The sequence below is a fragment of the Phoxinus phoxinus genome (assembly GCF_949152265.1).
Source record: "Phoxinus phoxinus genome assembly, chromosome: 15".
Taxonomy (NCBI): domain Eukaryota; kingdom Metazoa; phylum Chordata; class Actinopteri; order Cypriniformes; family Leuciscidae; genus Phoxinus; species Phoxinus phoxinus.
In genome coordinates, this window is record NC_136890.1 from 30,223,075 (window position 1) to 30,244,801 (window position 21,727).

At 38.5% G+C, this 21,727-nt stretch overlaps 1 protein-coding gene across 2 annotated transcripts in view; it reads left to right on the plus strand.

Annotated features, from left to right (window-relative positions):
• Window positions 1-2,892: 2,892 nt before the first annotated feature.
• The window catches only part of cdk16 (cyclin dependent kinase 16), a 29,175-nt gene continuing 10,340 nt past the window's right edge, over window positions 2,893-21,727 (plus strand). Inside the window, exons 1-10 of one of the 2 annotated variants that reach the window (XM_079637776.1) lie at window positions 2,893-3,387; window positions 10,938-11,118; window positions 13,988-14,152; window positions 16,077-16,210; window positions 16,581-16,706; window positions 17,878-17,934; window positions 18,866-18,980; window positions 19,533-19,627; window positions 21,121-21,183; window positions 21,296-21,419. In XM_079637776.1, the coding sequence (XP_079493902.1) occupies window positions 10,998-11,118; window positions 13,988-14,152; window positions 16,077-16,210; window positions 16,581-16,706; window positions 17,878-17,934; window positions 18,866-18,980; window positions 19,533-19,627; window positions 21,121-21,183; window positions 21,296-21,419 (1,000 nt within the window). In that variant the 5' untranslated portion in view covers window positions 2,893-3,387; window positions 10,938-10,997. The remainder of the gene's footprint in view (window positions 3,388-10,937; window positions 11,119-13,987; window positions 14,153-16,076; window positions 16,211-16,580; window positions 16,707-17,877; window positions 17,935-18,865; window positions 18,981-19,532; window positions 19,628-21,120; window positions 21,184-21,295; window positions 21,420-21,727) is intronic. The other variant, XM_079637777.1, reaches the window with a different exon arrangement.

Genomic DNA, 21,727 nt, shown 5'->3' on the forward strand with positions numbered 1-21,727 from the left:
TGTGTTGAGAGCGATAAACAGCCATTGGTCACACTAGAGAGAGAGAAAGAGAGAGAGAGAGAGAGAGAGAGAGAGAGAGAGAGAGAGAGAGAGAGAGAGAGAGAGAGAGAGACACACATGCATGCAACACTCATAAATACTCAGACACGCACTTACACACGGTTGGAGAAGGAGTTTTTAATCCTCCTTTAGTTTAGCCAATCATTCTCTAATCTTCTTGTGCGTTCCTCCTGCCTCCTTCTCCTTCGTTTTCCCCATCTCTCTTCCTCCTGCCCTCCCCTTTCACACTCTGACACATGGATAATGATGACAAAAGAGAGGCCTAGGCATCACCATTTTCCATATGGGATTATGAAGGGGAGTGTAGCCTACATGATTATAATCTGGAAAAACACATGAACAGTTCATTCAGTGCAATACTAAATAAACACATTATGATATTATGATATATATGTCACATGCATCTATCTATCTAATCTCTCTCACACACACACACACACACACACACACACACACACACACACACACACACACACACACACACACACACACACACACACACACACACACACACACACACACACACACACACACACACACACACACACACACACACACACACTCTCTCTCTCTCTCTCTGTGTGTTCATTCTATATTTTGATGCCATTACAATTATCAGCCGAAATTGTCCACTTTTTTAATTGATATTATTGAGCGATATTGAGTATTTGTGCATGGATATACCAGATGATTAGATAAAAGCTTGAAATTTGCTTGTAAAACTATTTTGTCAAATGTGAAACATTAGGAGCACGATGCTTTAAACACATGCAAATCCCATGTAAATATACACGTGAGAAATGCATGTTTAATTTCTATTTGGGCGGTGAAACCAGAGATATAAAAACACTAACATGAGCTCATGCATGAGGGTTATGAGAAAACAGAGAGAAAGAGAAGAAAGAAGGAGAGAGAGAGAGGTTACAGATCCTAGATGTAGTACATGTCATTCCCAATCTTAATCATCCACACACACAAACAGTTTGTGCATCACATACACAGGTACATCAGAGCTCCGGCGTTCTGTTGTTCTGTGAACATCTAATGCTGCATAATGGTGTCGCAGTGTCGCTCTTAACATGTTAGACACTTGAAATGGGACTGTGCTAATGAATGCAGCACATTAAAGCATGCGTCAATGGGTTTGCCTTTTAGGTTTACCATCAGCCACTTAACTCCTCTTATCTGCATTATCACCATAAATGAGACCTTAACATCCTTATTTCTAATGAAAGCCCAATCATATGTGGTCATCTTCAAGAAATAATAAGCGTGGCACAGTGTTGAAGTCACCTGACCTGGCTGAACAGTGGCTACTGGTGGGCAAAAGAGGCATTTTCAAAAGTGCTCTCTTAATCAAGACAAGGTCGAACATACATGTGTGCCCTTGCCGGTGGCTATAGTGTTACACATAATTAAGGGCTTCTGAGCATGGATGTTGAAAAACAACACGATTTGTAATGCTTTTTTCCCCAAATGCATGGTTACTTATAACAAAAAGTATAACCTTACAGCGTATACATATCTACAGCTCATTTAAGTTGTATTTTTGTGTATTTATACTTGATATATATATATATATATGGTTTTTTTTATATATATTCATGTAATAGTGATATTTGCTGGCCTGGTGACATGGTTCAGATACAGTGCATAATTCCCTGCATGCATTCAGTATCTTCCCTGGTGAAGCAAAAATGTTGGAAGCTATAAAGAACAAAAGAAATGTTCATTTGCACCCAAGGCACATTGACGCAACCCCCATACAGTGGGTTTCCAGGACTAAAGTAACTGCTGGGGGCTCTGAGGCATGCCAGAGTGGTGACTCACTGTGGGGCTCCACTGCTCTGCTCTGCATCACACACACACACACACACACACACACACACACACACACACACACACACACACACACACACACACACACACACACACACACACACACACAGAGAGAGAGAGAGAGAGAGAGAGAGAGAGAGAGAGAGAGAGAGAGAGAGAGAGAGAGAGAGAGAGAGAGAGAGAGAGAGAGAGGTTAGGTTTCCCCCGGCCCTTTTAACCCATCTCGTTTAATTATCATATAAATCAAGGCTGTCAGTGCATCAGGCTAGATATTCAAAACAAAATGCTCTAATAAGGTTACATGTTTGACATTGCAGGATACACCGAAATGTACTGCATTATTTAAAATATTTTTTAGTAAATAAATAAACGTTTTACATCGCATATATAGTTATAGGAGGACCAATGTAGGTTCTTCCCAAGTGAATTTTGGGATATTTATTTTATTTGAAATAAATATATAAATATTTAAAATGTCTGAATTCCATACCTGATAACAAATAATTTTAATAGAATGATGATGTATTATTTCAAACTAACAAAAATACAGACAGACGATAGATAGATAGCCAGGCCTAGATAGATAGATAGATAGATAGATAGATAGATAGATAGATAGATAGATAGATAGATAGATAGATAGATAGATAGATAGATAGATAGATAGATAGATAGATAGATAGATAGACAGACAGACTGAATTCCTACACTCATGATCTTAAGCTAGGGTGGACCAATGTAAATCTACATTTAGAAACATTTTGACTGATAAAACTGATCCTATTACAAACAACTGCAGTTTAACGTAATTTCGTAAACAAATAATATGCCAAAAATTTAGCAGCTCAGCATGACATACAGTGGCTCAGAGAATTCAGGATTACTGCACTCCCACTGCCTCTCCCCTGCGCATTCCGCCTGAATGGTACAGTCTAACTTGGTTGAATTTAATTTGGATCAGCCCATTATAAGCCAGTTTAATTTATTAGGGGTAGATGCTTGCACTTCATATTTAAATTTCATGACTGCAGGGGCGCATAATTTACTGAACCAATCTAATCAAGAATACATTATAATCAAATTGAGATATAACATAAAACTCATTAATTACATATGAATTAGCCCAACGAGATAATTAAATGTTCTCCAGCCTATCCAAAGAGTCCTGGTGGTGGTGGTGGAGTGAGTGACTCCTGAATCTATTCGCAGCTGCTCTGTCGCTTCCATGATCCACTCCAGTCCGGATTTGGCAAGGAAAGGAACAGCTGCTGTAACGTTTTAGCAAAAAGGAGCAGTAGTGAGACATGCGGGGTCTGGAGGAGTCTCTCCAGCAGCATTGGAGACCGGACGAGCAGCAGCAGCACTAGATGATCATGGCCGAGGACTATTGGGAGCGCGAGGCGGCTTTGGGATATTATTACTGCTGTTAAGATTACACGAGCAACACGCACTCACTTACAAAAGCGCACACGGATCTCAACTCCACGGGTAAGAAAATCACCCCTGTCCACCCTGATATTTCAGTGGAAAAAGCATCATAATGTGACAGAAAAAGTACATTTAGGCCGTTTTTGTGCGAGTTTATTTGAGCCGGACTCTAACGTTATGTGTGTGATATCCTGTATGGGTCGGTTGGGCTGTCTGAATGAAAACTGAGAGATTGTTTTATGATATATGCGAATGGACAGCAGAATAACTAGAATGAATGAATAAAAATAAAGAGGAATGATTCCCGCATTCCTGTACAATGGCCGTTTCATGATGGTCTTTAAAGCCAGCTAACTAGCTAACCTGGCTAGCTTGTTTATGTGTGTTTTACTGTGGATTAGTCAGCAGTCTGGCTGCAATCAATGTTTAATTTCCTTATTTTTGACTTATTTATGGCTTGCCTGAATAATTCTCGTATCCTGAGGGAGTCGTGTGTTTTATTCAGTCATGTTGTGCTCTCTAATAATGTAATTGAATTGAATTACCTCAAATGCCACAGTATGCATTTGTTAAAGATGAGTGTTCGTTTTAGGCAGTTTTGTTTAACATTCATATTATGAAAAATAATATTTCATGAAATGGTTTTAAAAGAGAGGAAACATAATCGATGACGTACTTTACGGTGGCAATGTATCTTGTGATGACAGCGTAATGTCACTCATTCAAAACATGATGTGGTGTTATATAAGTCGAAGTCATGGTTGTGAATATGTAGTATTGTTTTCATGTTATCCTGGGGTCAAAGCTGTGTTTTTAGCAAAAAAAAGGCCATAATGATCCTTCCAGCTCACAATGATTTGCCAGCTGGTGAAACCACTTTTGGTGCAAGTTAAACTGATGGAATGGGGAAGGAGGTAGGGTTAGGGTGATCCTGTCCAACTTGATCAAAACATTGTGTAAGATGCAGCAAGGAGAAGTCACCGTTAAAGACTTGAGTCTGGTCAGATGGAGGCACATGTTTGACATTTGCCGGTCTGATTCAGAATGGCTTGTTGGAGGCGTAAATGCATGTTGAGTGGGTTTGTTTCTGGAGTATTATCATAAGGTTGTGACAGATGGTTTAAGAGTCTTTAAGCTTGCTTTCCTCTTACACCGTTGTAGCAGTAGCACATAATTTTGATGGCGTTCATCAACTCACATTTAAGTATTAGTTTCATTGATTGCGTATTTAAAAGAATTAGGGAAAGCACTTGACCTTTGACTTCCGTGTTGGGAGTAATTGGCTTCGAAGCAAGACTAGAATAACTCCAATTGTCTGCAGAAATTGTCTGTAGTCAGTTTTAAGGGTATTATTATTTGTGATAGAAGGATATATTTACTGAAATCTGTTCATGCTCGACTGATAAACAAAAGTTGTACTACATCTTTGTTTTAGTGCCACAAACCTACCAACAGCTTTTTCAATGCATAGTTTTGTTTTGTGAATTTGAAGGAAATATTTAGTAGAACAAGTGTTTTTCTTTTTAGCTCTTCTGTGTATTTTCTGCCTTATATCGACCTGCTCTCTAGGTCTCAGTATCCGCATCAGTCATTGGAAAAAACATATTGGTCAAGCATTGGCTTATTTTGGCTACATGCATGGTATTGTAGGCTGTTTTGCTTAAAGCTTTGGCTTATTTTGACTAGGCTATATGATCTTGTTTTTGGTATTGTAGGCTTAAAGATATATTCCCAAAATACCTTCATACCATTTTTCCACAGTATTTATTGCGTCGTCCCTGACTTTGTAATTGTACGTGGCACGTTGTTGACCACAAACTATTCTTCTGAGTAAGCGAATAATAAAAATGAACATTATTTGTGTATTACATTATATCTTTCATACAAGAACTTTAAAAAAATATTTAAATCACTTTGCAAGCTGCATTACAATAAGCAAAAAGTAGAACGAGTAAAAATTCCATAAATAATTAAAAGCTAAAATAAGAAGATCCGTTTTTAGCTTTCTTAAATATTTAGCAAGCCTGCTTTCTTAATATCGATTGGTAGTGTGTTCAATGGCTTTGGGCATAATTGATAAATGCTTCATCCTGTTGCAAGAGGGCTTCATTATTGCGGCGATATTTAAGAATGCGAGAGCCCATAATTCCTCACTAAATAGCATTTTCCAGTTAGAAAGTAACATGGAAAGCAGGCTGATTTTTCCAATCCTGGCATGTCACCACAGCTTAATAATATTAATGAAGTGCTGCACTGTACAGACACCTTCTTCAACTTGTCTGCCACCATGGGGAAATGACAGCAACACAAACACATTTGCGCTTAGAGGCTGGTTGATGTAGTGCTGTCTGGACCTGGTGTTCCAGAATCAGTCTCTATGAAGGTCACCCTGTTGGGGTGTCACCTTGTGTTTGGATGAATGTCAGTCTAGTTGGAGAGGGATGAACTGGTGCTTTTAACTCTTGCATATGATTAAATGCGAATTAAAGATGTTTTACAGGAAACAGGCCGCTTTTTGCCGCTTGGCTGAGCAGGTTTGTAAACTCATCCACATGGGCGAAGACCAAGCTGTCACTGTCAGTTGTCTGAACACCCCATGAAGCTTTTATTGACTTATGGGGTGGATAAATGAGCCTCAGCCTGTGCCGTATTGATGCAGGTCAGTTAAAGAAACATATTGGCTCTGAAACCAAACCCTGCTAGTCTGTTTGCAGGACAGTCGAGAAGCGGTTAGTCTTGTGTTAGCTAGCAGGGGCCCACAGAATGCGGTTTTGATGGTCGACTGCTGAAGGCAGTAATGAAAAGTGATAGAAAGAGTCTTAAAGAGTCATCAACCCTGATTAAGCAGCACTAAGACGTTGCTGAGAGCTGAAAACGGCCCTTAACCCAGTGTAGACCGCTGATGCTCTCCTCTGGGGCCACAATCACTCACTAGGTCATGAATGAAGCCAGTGTGTAGTGAAAAATGGGTGGAGGGCAAACAGGTTAAGCTTGCGTATATGTATATATATTGATACGGGTCTTATATATACCGGTATATGTCTTGTTTGTCTTTGATTACTGAAATGATTGGACAATGACTAGCCTAGATTTATCTTGGCATCGGAGCAGCTGATATAACACACTGCTTTGTCAGCCATTCAGCCACGTTTTCTTTTCCAGTTGAATGCGGCTGATTGTTGTTCAAAATGCAAACCATGATAATAAATATTTTCCATAGTGTGTCCAGAGTCAAAGTCCCTCTTCAGGGCTGTTGACATTGTTTTACCCTAAACAAGAGCGAAGGTTTGTGGATCGCCTTGTATTTCCTGTTGATTGTCTGATTCAGAAGATCTGATTTTGCGCTGGTTGGTTTATCGGCTTCAAATGCCTTGTAGTGCCTTTATTGCCATTGGCTCTGTCCCCATTTATTTGCTCTTCTTTTTTTATATTTCTCTTGAACATCTGTATTTTTTTAGCCGTCTTGGATTTCAGGCGCGTTTCCGTGATTTCCCCCTCAGGGAAGAAAGGAAACACCACTCTCACTATTTCAAGTATTTCAACTATTTATTATATTTTTGGTGTTAACCTTCCAACTGTTTGCCTTGGAGTGGCTTAACCCTTTGGACTGTTCACTATGTGCCACCACATGCTTTAGATTGAGATGACGTGACGTTAAGAACATTGATAAAGCTTTTCCTTTTGTCATCACTTGCGTGAATGATTCCAAACCTTATGCATTCTGCTTAATATGCTTTTAAACCCATCAACTTGGATTTTACATGTTTGTATCACCTTGAAATACTGCTGGGATGTGTATTTTCTTGTCATAAATGCCTCTTTGGCAAATTAAGGGCGTGTTCACACAGTTCAGTTCTCTTGGTTCTTTGGATCCGTAGTATGGACCAATATTAACACTGAACCTAAAGAAGACCAAAAAAAAGCTTTTATATTTTGTAGGGGTGTAACGAAACGTATGTACTCACCCTTATGTCTTTTCAAACCCAAAAGATTTTTTCATCTTCCAAAGTCCAAACACAAATTAAGATATTGTTTATGATACCTGAGAGATTTCTGTCCTTCCATTTTTAAGTCAATTCCCCTAAAACCTAAAAGATCCAAAAAAGGTCATAAAGGCATCGTTAAAAATAATCAATCGAGTGGTCTACTCCAATCAAGTCTTCTGAAGAGACACGATGGCTTTATATGATGAACAGATTTACAACGGACATACTGTTGTGAACACAGACGTTTAAATGTGCACATGTACACATGCACACGTGTGTGTGTGTGTATGGCACGCGAAAACGTGAGTAAATGAAGAATTTAACGTTTTGGATGAACTAATAAAGTTTGGGAATAGTCATTTTGACACGCTTTTATTGAAAATAGTCTCTGCACGCAGCTTGTATGTGCTAACCAATGCTTGCATGGAAAGCGCAAGTGTACCGCATTAGAAAAAATTACAGTTTTCAGAGTTTCAGTGTGTACTACATTATATTTAATGTTGAATATAATGAAATGGGGGAATATTTGTGGGTCCTGAATGATAATGCAAAATTTCAGATTTTATCAGTAGAAATAAAAGGGCGTAGGCTACATAATGTAGTCCGTGACAGTGCAAAAAACAAAAAAATGCATTAAAAAAAAAAAAAAGCCTATTCAAGTCCACCTCCCAAGTCCAGACCAAACATTATAATCAACATAATTTTTTGTTAACTTGCTAGCACCATATTTCTTATTTCTTAGAAGTAATAATAATAAAACCCTCTTCTTTATTTTGGCTTAAAGTATCGTGATAGTAACGTGAATCGTATCGAATCTTGGCATGAGTGTATCGTTACACCCCTAATGTTTTGCGATGGAAAAGAACTTGCTGAACATCCAGAACAAAGCTGTGTGCTGGGCTAAATTCGTACGCTGGATACATGTTGTATTTACCAGCTGAGAAAGTGTGTAAAAGAGTTAAAACAGCAGCAGGAATTTCTCCGTCACTCACAAACGAAGATGTGCTGCGAGCATGCAGCATTTCCAACGCCTGTACCGAATTGTAATAGGCAACGTACCAGTACATGACAAGAAGAACCAGGTATGCTTAAGCATTCTGTCCTTTTTAGGGTCGTATCGGGTGACATCACGTTCTGTTTTTGGTTCGTTTAGATGTCTGTGGTCCATGTTACATTCATATTTCAGTCGAACTGCACCAGAGTTCGTTTGGAAGTGGACCGAGACCCCATCTCTTCAGCGGTCTCGGTCCGCACCAGGCAGCGTTCACACTTATTCAAATGAACCGCTCTAACAGAGCAATCGCACCAGAGTTTGTTTTAATCGAACCAAACATGCCACGTGAGCTTCCTTCAATGCACTTTTACTTTTGTGTGGTTTGTTTGCGTTATCATATCTCACAGATGTTCAGACAACTCTTACATTGAATCTTAAGGAAATATTTCTAAAGAACATCTGGCCTGTGTTTAACATGTTAAATCTCTTAGTGTGGACCGTGATATCTATCTGCACAGGAAACAAGTGTTTGAAATCCTGTGCCTGGGTAGAGTCCCATCCTCAGGCAACTTGTTAGTGGGTCACATTAAGTCCAAGGACCCAAAGCTTGGATTTGCAGTTTGAGATTGTTGCCCATTTTTGTGCCAAAGCATGTGATTAGTCTAAAGGAAAGGCAAAACCCTCTGGCATTTTGGCTGTTCCTAAAGAGAAGCCCCTGTGTTCCCCACAAGCATTGAGGATAATTTAGCTTTCTCTTTAAGCTGTGCGTTGAATGGAAAACTACCTCCGTATATACACTGTATGCGGCACGTTGTTGTGTAAAATAATCGGTGTACATTTAGGGACAGCCAAAACTGAAATGCTACAGATTTAAAGCAACACTAAAGAAATGTTTTTACCTTAAAATAATGTTTCCAAAACCGTATCAGTGGTTCATCAAGTCGTAACCGGGTGAAAGGCACTTCTGGATTCGCTTTTCAGCCCTATATCTGCTATAACCACACTATGTAAGTTTGCCAGACCGGGTCACATTTATGTAGTTCGAATGAGACGTAAGAAAACTACAAATTTGACTTGTTTTACGTCAAGCGTTACAATAGTCATTATTTAGTTTTTCTTTGTTTCTGATGTCGCAATACATCATACTTTCATGAAATCATGCAACATACTCTACCTTGTTTGTGGACATCGCGTTATTCCAAAGCTGGTGCTGGATAAACAGCGAGTGTGCATGCGACAGTAGCTGCGTTAAGCTAAATTATCTACGACAGCGGTAATGAACAATTCCGCTTCCAACCTGTAGGGCAACCCACCGCAGAGGAAAAGTTATTTAGTGTTGCTTTAATGTACTGGTAGCTTATTAGCCTGTTAGCATATGATACTACCATGCTAGCTTGGTATGCCCTAACTGATTAGCCTGCTATCTTAAAATACCTTTAAGCCTAGGCCTATAGCATATACAGACATTACCAGTATTTATTTCTGTTATTTATTATTTGTAGCAACCATTACTGCAAAAGCATAACCGGAAAGGCTCTTTTTATTATAGAGTAGGAGTCGAGAAGGAGATTATAATGGATATCACGTTCAATTCTATTGTCATACTGCAAATGGAAGGTCAAGTCGAGACTGTCAAGTGCTTTGCATTGTGGTATCCCACTCGGTGTGCTCTGCTTATGTGTACTGCACATTGTAGTAGGTCATCTGGGTGTTTTGTGCATATTGCAAAAAAGTAATATGCTATTCTAAACATTCCCATAGTCTCTCACTTAGGGCTGTTAAACGATTAATCGCATCCAAAATATAAATCTATATATCTATATACATGCAAATATTTCTTAAATATACACAAGCGTGTGTGTATTTAAATATATAAAATAATTATACACAGCACACACACATTTATTATGTAAACACAAACTTTTATTTTGGATTAATCGTTTAACAGCCCTACTCACTGTTTTCTCTGAATTTCACTGAACTGAGATGTACCCTCCACCCCCCTTCATGCTCAAGTCTGTTCTGTGATCATTAACATGTGTTTAGTGCTTTCTCCCTGCTCAAGACTCTCTTAGAGAGTTTTAATGGATCTCAGTTTGCACCTCTGTGAGTCTCCCAGTTGGATTGCTTGCATTTCCGGCCTTAATACACTTGACTCCGCAACGTCTGCAATCCTCGAAGCACTTGATTTAGAAATGAAAACAATCTCGCTTAGAATGATGAGTGTGAAAACACTGTTGCTAATTATTACTTATGTGTGCAACTACAGTTGACTGTGTGATTTTGTTTATTTTAGGTGTGATATCTCACTGTGAACCTCTTCCAGTTACTGTCTCACGCTTCGATGTCCACTCCATAGAGCGCCATCCGCTCAAATAAAGTTCAGTGCTTATGAAAATTTTTTTTTTTTTCTCTGAATCACCTCTCTGCTCCACATTTGTCTTACCATTGTTAACCCATAATCTTAAGATAATATTTATCCCATAATATATTCAATCATTACATTACAGTCTTAAGAGAACAGAGTCCTTGAGAATGCATGACTTTGCTCTGTCCGGTAATCACGGAAGATATCATATGTACCAGGAAGCAGCTTGTAACGTTCTGCTTGTGTGTTTGTGTCTCTCCAGGGCGGTTGAACAGTGGCAGCCCCTCCACCCCCCTCATCTCGGCCCCCCTTACCCCCACTGATGGACCGCATGAGGAAGATCAAGCGGCAGCTGTCCCTGACGCTGCGAGGGGGTAACAGCGGGGACAAGACCATGAGTGAGACCATCAGCTCTCAGGACACAGGGGCGCACAGCGACTCCGGTACAGTAACGTTCACTTTCTTGAAATACGGCACGGAAGCCACACGCACTCGGCATACTGTGGTTTACTGAATGGATGCAGTTACACTTAACCAGTAAAGCATAGAAAAGTGCCCATTAGGGCGGCACGATTTGTGGAAAAATCTAATTGTGATTTTTCTGGTAAACATTGCGATTTAAACTGTGATTAAAAGAATTCCAGGTTTGCAAAATGTTGTAATTAAAATGCTTATCAAGGCTATAAAATTATAATTATCACAATTATTATGAAATAAAATTATTTAATTAAAAAGAAAGTGATACTACTATTGTATGATTCATTGTAAAATAAAGAAATTGGGTATTTAAGACAAATAGTAAATTATTTTATTTTACATTACAACTGTAAAATGACAATACTAATATATATGGCTGTCTTCAGAGTTTACTCTGAAAAATGCAGTGCCTATATTTATTTAATTAAATCACTGGCTTAGCAATTTGATAATTGGACCAAGCCATGTCGTGATTTCGGTTTTATTTCGATTGCATTATTAGCTTATCAGTAAATCTGCATCTGCAGAATTCCACAGAACGTTCCACAGCTTTAAAAAAAAATCAAATGAATGGGAGTTCTTTCCAAAGAACTCACAGATTTACTAAGAACTAAAATTCATCCCTTGCTTTTTTGTATATTAAACATTTAGACTATTATGCTACTTTTAACTAATTAACTAATTTAACCATGTTTAAAGGCCCATTCACACCTAGAACGATAACTTTAAAGATAACTATAACAATAACTTTATTGGCGTCCACACCAATGCACAATATTGTTCTGTTTATCCTAAGCATGCGCTTAAGGTTTGTCGTCTGCTGCTTTAAATGCTCAAGCTCTTTGATCGATGGATTTTGATTGGCTGTCAATGGTTTTTATTGTTCATCAGTGGGAAAAAAAAAAAAAATCTGAAAGTGTTTCCAATGATATATTTTCTCAGTGACATATTATCAAAACTATATTATCGTTACAGACAGTTATCGTCCTTGGTGTGAACGGGCCATAACTTTCTGCTGTATTCCACGGATGCAATTTATGCAGAAAATGTGCAAACTTGTACTTATCTGTTTTATGATCACTAATCAAAGTTAGTCTGGTAAAGCATATCTAACCCGAACATTTGCAACATAATTAATTACCTGTCATCTCTAGGTCGTGCTAGTCATTCTTTCCCAATATTGGGATGTGCATGAACTCTGTGGCATGTTATATTTCACACACTCATAACCAGTGTGTATGTGTTTGTGTGTGTGTACGTGAGAGAGCGCATTCTTACCGGAGGGGATGAAAACAGCTCAAATTCAGCGCCATCTGTACAATCTGTTCCAGGGTTTTTATATAATGGCAGCCAGAAAGTGGCCAGAATTGTTGCTAATGGCCAGACTTCAAAAAGAACATTTATTCTGTCAACAGACTTCTTCAAGTGCTGTAATTCTCAGCATGTTGAGTGTAAAAGATGTAGTTTTAGTTGAATTGCTAATTTCCTCTCTATGCTTATGGGATATTTGTGGATTTTACTTCAGCTATGATGTAAATCTGGAACAGAGTAGCTGTGAATTTTCTTCCTGTGCCACTTACGAGTAGCATGCACTAATTAACATATAAGACATTTATACAGAAAGTAAATAAGAGTCGACTTTGAATTTAAAAGTCCTGATTCACTCTAGAACGCTTCAGTCCATGTGGTTTTAAAGCTCAACCAGATCTTTTTTATCAAACACAGGAAGTGTCTTTCAGCCATTCGTCATTGAACGCATACATTCACCTCCGCCTCCCTACGTGTTGCCTGCAAGTGTGATCCGGGTATGCAGATATAGAGCATTGCATTAAAACATTGAAATGAGTTTTAAAGCCAATCTGCCAGGGCTGGCTATGGCTCTGTGTGCGTTGAGCTAAGCTACTGTCTCCTGCCTGCTGTTACCCCCTCTGACCAATCAGCATGCGCCTTCCAGCATGGCTTCCCATCTCAAGCTAACTGCACTGACAGTTCCTGCTCATCTCGACGGTTTCAACGAAACGGCTTCAGTTTGACATCTAACTCCATAACCGCCTCACCCAAGCTGATAATATAAATGTACATGCTATATGTTGTAATTACCATATGCCAACACATCATCATATTGACTCTGCAAATCCATCTCTTTCTTTTGTAGTGTGTTTTGGCATTTCTCCAAACCCTGCTCAAATTTGAAATGCATTTGGCTTTCATATGCTGATGAATCGATGCCCTTGTGTGCCGTTTTAATCGCCGCCACAGTGCAGAGCATCATTAGAAACAATTACCGGCAGCGAGAAAATGAATTTATCAGTGTCGTTGCTTAATTGTGGCCCTTGAACCTCATTTACTAACACTGAAGATGTTCCTTGTAAATTGATCCTTTAATAATTTTTTTTTTTTTTTTTAATAACAGTTTTGGAAAAATGAATGCATGCTCTAAAATTTGACTTTTTCTGTTTTTAATTTGATATTTCCTCTTTTTTTTTTCCTTCTCATCCTGTAACCTCTCCCCCTCCAACCTTGTTTCCCTTCTTCCTTTTCCTTCTTCCCTATTAATCGCAAACACTTGCAACCCAACATTACCATTTCATCCGAACCATATCACTCACTCCCAACCACTTCTTTTCTTTTTATCTCCATAATACGATAATCTTGTTTTTGCACCCCTTTTCCATTCACTTCTCCTTTTTTTTTTTTTACCCATAATGCTCAATTCCATTATGTGTCCCGCCACATTTACATTCTCCTTCCCGGCTCCTTCTCTGCCCTTCCCCCCCTTCTCCTTCGTCCTCATTTCCTCTGTGTGTCGTCCTCCTCCCCTCTCCTCCCTCCCAGAGGCCATGCCAGTTGGCGGCAGTGGTGGTCTGCGGGGTTCAGTGAGAGGTTCGGGGGGTTCCTTCAGCATGCACTCCCTCCTGCAGTCCTACAGCAGCGCCCTGCGCAGACCACGCAGCCTGGGCCGCAGTCTCAGCTCCTATCTCAACCACACCACACGCCTCGGTACATTACCACGCACGAACACGCATGCACACAGAGGACCAGAGTGTGATGTGTGTGTGTGAAGTTGCACAGTAGGGATGGGAATCGTCAGGAATTGTTGCTTCCGATTCCATGTTCCTTATCGCTTCTGTTAATGATTCCTTTAGAAACCATTCCTTTTGCATTCACTTCCCTTAAAGGCCTGTTTTCAAACGATTAGATCATTTCAGCAGAACGGTAATGACAAAGCAACTTCTGTTTTTATTTCTCTTTAACTCAAAATCCGCTAGATTCAAAGTAGGTTTAAGAGAGATAGGCAGCAAAGATGAAGTCATATATTTATTTTAAGAATTGTATAATGTTTCTGATTGTGTGTGAAGTGCTTCTGATCTGTTATTACTATTTTGCTAAAATGATCTCATACAATTGATGTCTACAAAAAGGCATATGTATCCTGAAAAAGCTCATTACTCAGACTTTTTAATTGCGAGAAGCAATAAACCACTTGCTTAAATGTTCATTCACATGCACGTTGGATGAAAATAAGATGTGCAATATAATGCTTATATTATATAATAGTTCCATCCACATTGTTGGAAGATTGCAAGATTCAGATACTTAACGGAACTGATCGTCATAAAATCATTCGGTTGCCGTGTTTTCTTACAAAAAAATTCATTCTTGGTTCCCAACTCTACTGCACAGCTTGGACTCTCGTATAATGCAGCGTAGACACATACACTATTACAGTGGTTCTCAATTGGTGGGTTGCAACCCAGGGAAAAACAGTGCTAATGCAAATAATAAAAATTAAACTAACCGTATAATTAGGATAGCAAAATAAACATGCTTATCAAGAGAGAAAGAAAGAAACATTTCCCATATCTTTTGTTGTTAAAGTCTGTACGTCCAGTCTGACACTACAATATTTTTGTGTATTCACAAATTTCACTTGGTGGAAAATTAGACCGATTCCAAAATAGAAATGTTTACGTCAATCAAAAATTTATTCTATCGTGTTTCAATCAAATCTAATGCAATTTTAAAGTGCTTTACAAGTGTAAACAAGCGATTGACACAAAATATATGCAGTGACCGTAACCAAATGTGATGTTCATAAACCTAAATAGACAAATAAGTGGTAATGTAAATAAAATAAACATGAATAATAGGATTATAAATCATGGAATTATAAGCTAACTGATTATAAATTTAACATAAAAAACAGAGATATTAAATGTGGGTTTACATGCCATCATCCTCAAAGCATAAATAAAATTATGAGATCAAATAAAACCTAATCTACATCTGTTATTGGCTACCAAGTTTGAATTCAAGAGAAATGTGACAGATTCTGCGGTTGTCTTGTTAATAATTTTGCATTTCAGTGTTTTTTTGTTTGTTTGTTTTTTAGGACATTTTCGTTTTTAATTATTCTGATTTATTTCTTATTAATCTGCATCCTGAAGCAAAACCAGTTGAGAACCACTGCGCTGTTATACACTGATACAGACAGGCTGAGTGTGGAGCGAGAGGGGGTGGGAGGTTGGGTTATGATTTAATGGGGGGGATGGGGCAGCGAGTGAATAAATGAGAGTGGAAGATAATGACTTCTATTTTTTTCCTTTTGTGTGGGTACGAGACGGATCTCCTTTCAGAGCAGCTAAGTAGTTCCTCAGCTGTAGTGGTTTGAATCTCCGAGTCTTATAAATGCATCAGATGCGAAACACGGACAGCTAAATGTGTAAGAGATGCATTTGGAGAGTTGCAGGCTCACAGACGATACATCAGCATTACTTGCGTGTTTTAAAATAGAATAATGAAGAAGTGGAGAGACCTTTAGAAACATTACATTTGATTTATTCAATAAATTGTGTCACTGAAATAGCGACGTCAGCATAGCATGCCAATGTTTTTATGTGTGTGGTTGTGTCTGAAAATGCAGAAATCGTCCACGAGGATGTAAAAATGGGTTCAGATGGAGAGAGCGATCAGGCTTCGGCCACATCCTCAGATGAGGTGCACAGCCCTGTCCGAGTTCGTCTGAGAAACAATCCTGGTCGCAAAATTTCCTCAGAGGTACGTTCACGTTTCTGACCGTGCATGGCTTGTTTTTCTAGCCACTATTTTTAGAGCGTGGCACTGTAAATAATACATGACATGTTGGGTAATAAAAACATGCAATTTTCTTTACTTCTGTTTTTGTTTTGTTTGCTTGAAGTAAACCATGTACCACATAATAACCATTAGCTTGTTTGTTGCTATTGAAGGTACATTAGTTGCGCGTGACTAATGGTGCATTGTGGGTACTGAAAATGCTCCACGGCATGGTAGCCATCAGTTAGATGACTAGCCTGCGGGCCAGATGGGTTATTACTGTTATAGAGTGAGTGTAAGAGAACCTTTAGGCCTTAACTAATAATGGTTTCCCCTCCTCCTTCCCTCTCAGGACATAAATAAGCGTCTGTCTCTGCCTGCCGATATCAGGCTTCCTGATGGCTACCTGGAGAAATTCAGCCTCAACAGCCCCCTGTTTGACAAACCGCTCAGCCGGAGATTACGCAGAGTATCGCTGGTAATGCCTCTCCATTGGTTTCCCCTCTTATTTTCCCATCATTCTCTCTCTGCTTTCTGTAAACATCTTTTCTTTTTTTTCCTGTCTCTTTTTATACCCAGTTATGATTTTCAGCTCAAATCTAATTTTTTCATGAGGTTGTTTGCTTTTTAATGTGGGTCATATAATATACTAGTCTAATACATTTTGTAACATAACTTACTATATCATATGTTATTAAATGAAATTATAAGTTCTTTGGACTTCCATTTTCATGCCTTTTAGCTTCATCCCTCCTTCTACTGTTCATTCTCTTCGAGTGTTTTTTTCTCTTCTCCTTGACTAGACTTGTTTGTTCATGGTCACATTATCATTGCTTTGAAATCATTGCGAACACGCAGACAAGACAGACTTTCATGGCATGTCTCGCTGCGGAAACCATTCTCAAAATATTAGTTCCAGATTGCCATAGGAAAAAGAGTGAAGCTCGTAAACTAATAATGCCTCAAAATAAAGAAGAACTAAAGAAGAAATGCTGCAGCTCTATTTTTTGTTTTAGGATCATTATGGGACTTTTATTTTATTTTACTTTTTTTTTTTATGCATTTGACAGATGCTTTTATCTAAAACTGATATACTTGCATTACTCATTATATATATATATATATATATATACATATACCGGTAATAGCTCCAAAACGTACGAGAAAGACTTACTAAATTAAAACCATATATGATTATTTTGTAAATTGGTTATAGAATGTATTTTTTTTTCACATCGTGTTAATTTGAAAGGAAAATATTCTTAACAGAATGTCAAGATCATTATTATAAAATTATAAAAATACTACAACTTCAGCTGCCCTTGATATGATATATAAACCCAGCCCGTCATGTTTATTCAGTGCTGTTGACACACGCTTGGTCTGTGATGCGTTTAAACACCTAATTTGTTCCACTTCAGTTGTTCAAAAAAGTATTTTGGGGAGGGATATTTAAGCTCATGTTGTCTGTGTGCATTATATAAACCTCTGCGACCAGCACAGCCGTCTGAAACGAGAGCAGTGTGATTTGGGTGCATTTTAATGAGTTCACATGAATGCCTTTGAAATTTTCTGCCCTGTATCCCTGTGCGACGTGTTGCTTTTTAGGACCATGTTGTGACATACTTTTTGTCTTTGTGTGTCTGCAGTCTGAGATTGGATTTGGGAAGTTGGAGACGTACGTGAAACTGGATAAACTAGGGGAGGTAACTTCACAGCAGTGTTATTTTAGTTTTTATTTCATTATAGTAGTTTCATTTGTTATTTCATTAGTTTCAATAATATTTTGAATTAGCTTTTATCTTTATATTTTTAGTTTTTTAGTTCAACATTACTGTTAAATAATATTTTATGCCATGGTCTGTCTGAATATTTGATTCTGATTGGCTGGAAGGTGTGCAATAAAAACATATTTACGTGCTGGTTCATTGAAGCGCACACAGAGATCGGAGATCACGCTGTGCACACACACAAACATTTGGCAGCACAGAAAGGTATCAACACTGCCCCACGACTTTTATTAATAAATTAGCTTTGCTACTGAATCGCTACATTATAATTCTCAGAAACGTGAGGGTAACACTGCTGGTTTTGAAGTAATGAAACTCACAGCTTCACAGATGTAGGTAAATCACACACACATCTCTCATTTCTAATGCTTCTCTCTTATATAAATGCTATAATTTATTCATTCAAATACATTTAATCTTACGCACTACCTTATCCATATCAGATATAAAGCAGGCAGAATGCTACATCTAACAAACCATAACTGACGAAAATAACTATAATTTTTACCCTTCATTTCAAATATTGCACTTCAAACTCTGCATAACAGCTTTAAGTTGTCAATGCTGGCAAGTTACCATGGTATAAGTGGGATAATCCCCGGCTAGCTGTGCATTAATTAAACGCTTCATGTTGGGTGGTTCTTTGCATCCACGTCGTGCATTGAAACCGTTTAATGCACAGCTAGCCATTGATTATCCTTTACTTGTTTCGATTGTGTTTAAATGATTAACAGATCTATTAATAGTTTTCATTAATGATAATAACCCTAATTCACAGCCAGTTGTACATAGTAGCTCTGTTGCACCATAGTCACGTTCCTCTGCGCCATGTCTTTTTCTCTCTCAGGGCACCTACGCTACAGTATATAAGGGCCGCAGTAAGTTGACGGATAACCTGGTGGCTCTGAAGGAGATCCGTTTGGAGCACGAGGAAGGAGCTCCATGCACTGCCATTAGAGAAGGTGAGTTACTAGCATGCCGTAGTGGATTGACACTAAAATTAGATCAGCAAACTACTGCCCCAAATTTCCCACATGCTTGCGCAGTGACAGACATTTGTATTCATATATGTGAGAGGTTCTAAATGAATCCATAAATTCACTATCAACAGCTTTTGTTCGTCATTCAGCTGGTTAAAAGAGTTATAATATGGAAAGCAGGATTTTTGTGCTCTTTTGAATAAAGTTTGATGTACTGTAACGTTTATTCAAAGCTTTTTCCCAGCACACCCAGACCATTAATGAAAATTAAACCGCAAAAACAGGTTGTTTAGGGATAGCAAACCATATCAGATATAATTTACATACTAAATTTTTAAAGGTACAGTAGCAAAAGTGCATATACGTTTCATTTCGTTTGGGAAAAATATATTTTGTAGTTGTTTTTGCAGCTTCAGACTAACTTTGTGTAGCTTGTCGTTTTGTCCCTGTCATTTTTCAATGATTATTCATAAAGGAATGTAAAGTACTAGAGGTCACGTGTTTGAGGAATAACCTGTGTCTGTGTCTCCATAGTATCTCTGCTGAAGGACCTGAAACACGCAAATATTGTGACTCTTCATGACATCATCCACACTCAGAAGTCTCTTACACTTGTGTTTGAGTACTTGGTGAGTCACTCACATGTACAGTATTTCAATGCACTCTGTACACTCTTAAGGGTCCTCATGATCTCACACATGCACATCTACACACCAGTGTAGGAGAAGCTATTTGGAAACTAGCTTGCCAAGCTGCATGCTACTCATAATTAAAAGTAGTTCATCTAGTCATGTTACCCTTGTGCAAACAAAGTGGCATACATGATGGCATATCTTTTCTTCAGCTTAAGTGGTGCAAAAAACAAGGATCTTAAATTGACAACATCAGAACTAAATGTAAAGCTAATAATAAAATGTTAAATTCAAATAATTGTAAAATAAAACCAATCAGAAAAAAACGCCTAAACTATTAGAACATAATCAATCAAATATAACACTTAAAAATCATAAAAATAAAATAAAAAGGTCCTTAACTATGACCATGAACCAGGACCACTCAAAAAAAAAAAGTAACAATTTTTTTAAATTAAGGATTATTGTGTGGGTTTGGCTGACAAAAGAAATTGGATGCCCTAATTCCCGGTACAGTGTGTGATTTTGGGCTGTCCTAGACAAAAGATGACCAATCGTGGAGGTTTCTGTGGTCGTGGCTCCTAAATGGTGGTCCTGCTTCGTACAGTGAGAGAGGTTCAAAGGCGGCCGTTGTCGCGGTCTTGCAACCAAAAATAGTCTGCGATAATTTCAGAAATTTAGCATGATCATCTCACACTGTGTTTTCTGCTACGACCTACGTCTACTTACTAGCCAATAAAAATGCAACATGAAATGGCATATTGATCAACCCGGCATGGCTTAAAACTTAACATTACTTGCTTCAAGCTCCATTTGCAAAACCGGCATGCCAAGTTAGCCTCTTTTCCCTAGCCATGACCGTGATCATATACTCCTTTTTTGCTTCCCCCTCTTATTTTCAGAGCACAATTGCCAAAGTGCGAATCATATTTCTCTATTCGTTTACCACTAGTCATACAGTGCGATTTGTAATGATCTTATAGGATTGCCTAATTCACACAGTCCGTAGCAGGCATTAACACACATTTACCATGTATCTGGTTCTGTCATTAAACTCTAAAGAGTGGAGGCTGATCAAGCAATTACACCATTACAGCATTGCACAAGCTGATTGGCCTCTGCTGATCCTGCAGCCAATGTGATCCTTGCTCAACAATTTAATAGTCTGGTTCATTGTTTGCTGTAAGCTAGTCCTGCATCCCACTATCAGAGTTTCTCTGAAACCCTCCACCTCCCCCAGCTCCACCTGCCTTGATCTGCTACAGGATTGATGTCTATTTATGCAGCAGCATATCTTGCATGCTCACAGCGTTATGTGTCAGCAGCAGTAGCAATAACGTGGCGTAGCAGATCTAGTCCACCAAGACCAAATACATTTACCTTGCCATATTCAATAACATGCTAAAACTGTTCAGAGAGTTGTCATGATTTAAATTAATATAACTCCATTTTGCTTATTTATCTAATCCTTATCTTCCTTTGTCTCCTAGGATAAAGACCTGAAACAGTACCTAGATGATTGTGGAAACAGCATTCATATGCACAATGTCAAGGTAAAACTTCGACAAATATCTTTCATTTATTTTTCTCATAATTGTTGTGCTGCACATGGCAATCAGAGATTATGTACTTATTCATTCACCGGTGTGTGTTTCCCCCTCTCAGCTCTTCCTGTTTCAGCTGTTGCGAGGTCTGAACTACTGTCACAGACGTAAAGTCCTTCACCGAGACCTCAAGCCCCAAAATCTCCTGATCAACGAACGCGGGGAGCTAAAGCTGGCTGACTTTGGTCTGTAACATACACACCTGGTTTAACTAACTCATTCTTGCTCTCACTGTTTTTTTCATGCATGTGTTCTGAACTTCTGTGGGTGGTGTAGCCTTGTGGTTAATAAAAACCAGCTGCCCACTTACCAACTCACAACACTTAACCTCAGGTTGCTCTAGTTGCATTGTCTCTGTAATCATTGTACTGTAAATGAAAAGTTCCTTTGGCTAAAAGCATGTAGTGTACTAAACGTCTGGTAGGACTTAAGTGGAGTTGATGTATAATATCTTGTGAAGCTCTAGAAAGCTTGCTGAAACTGGACGAAGCAC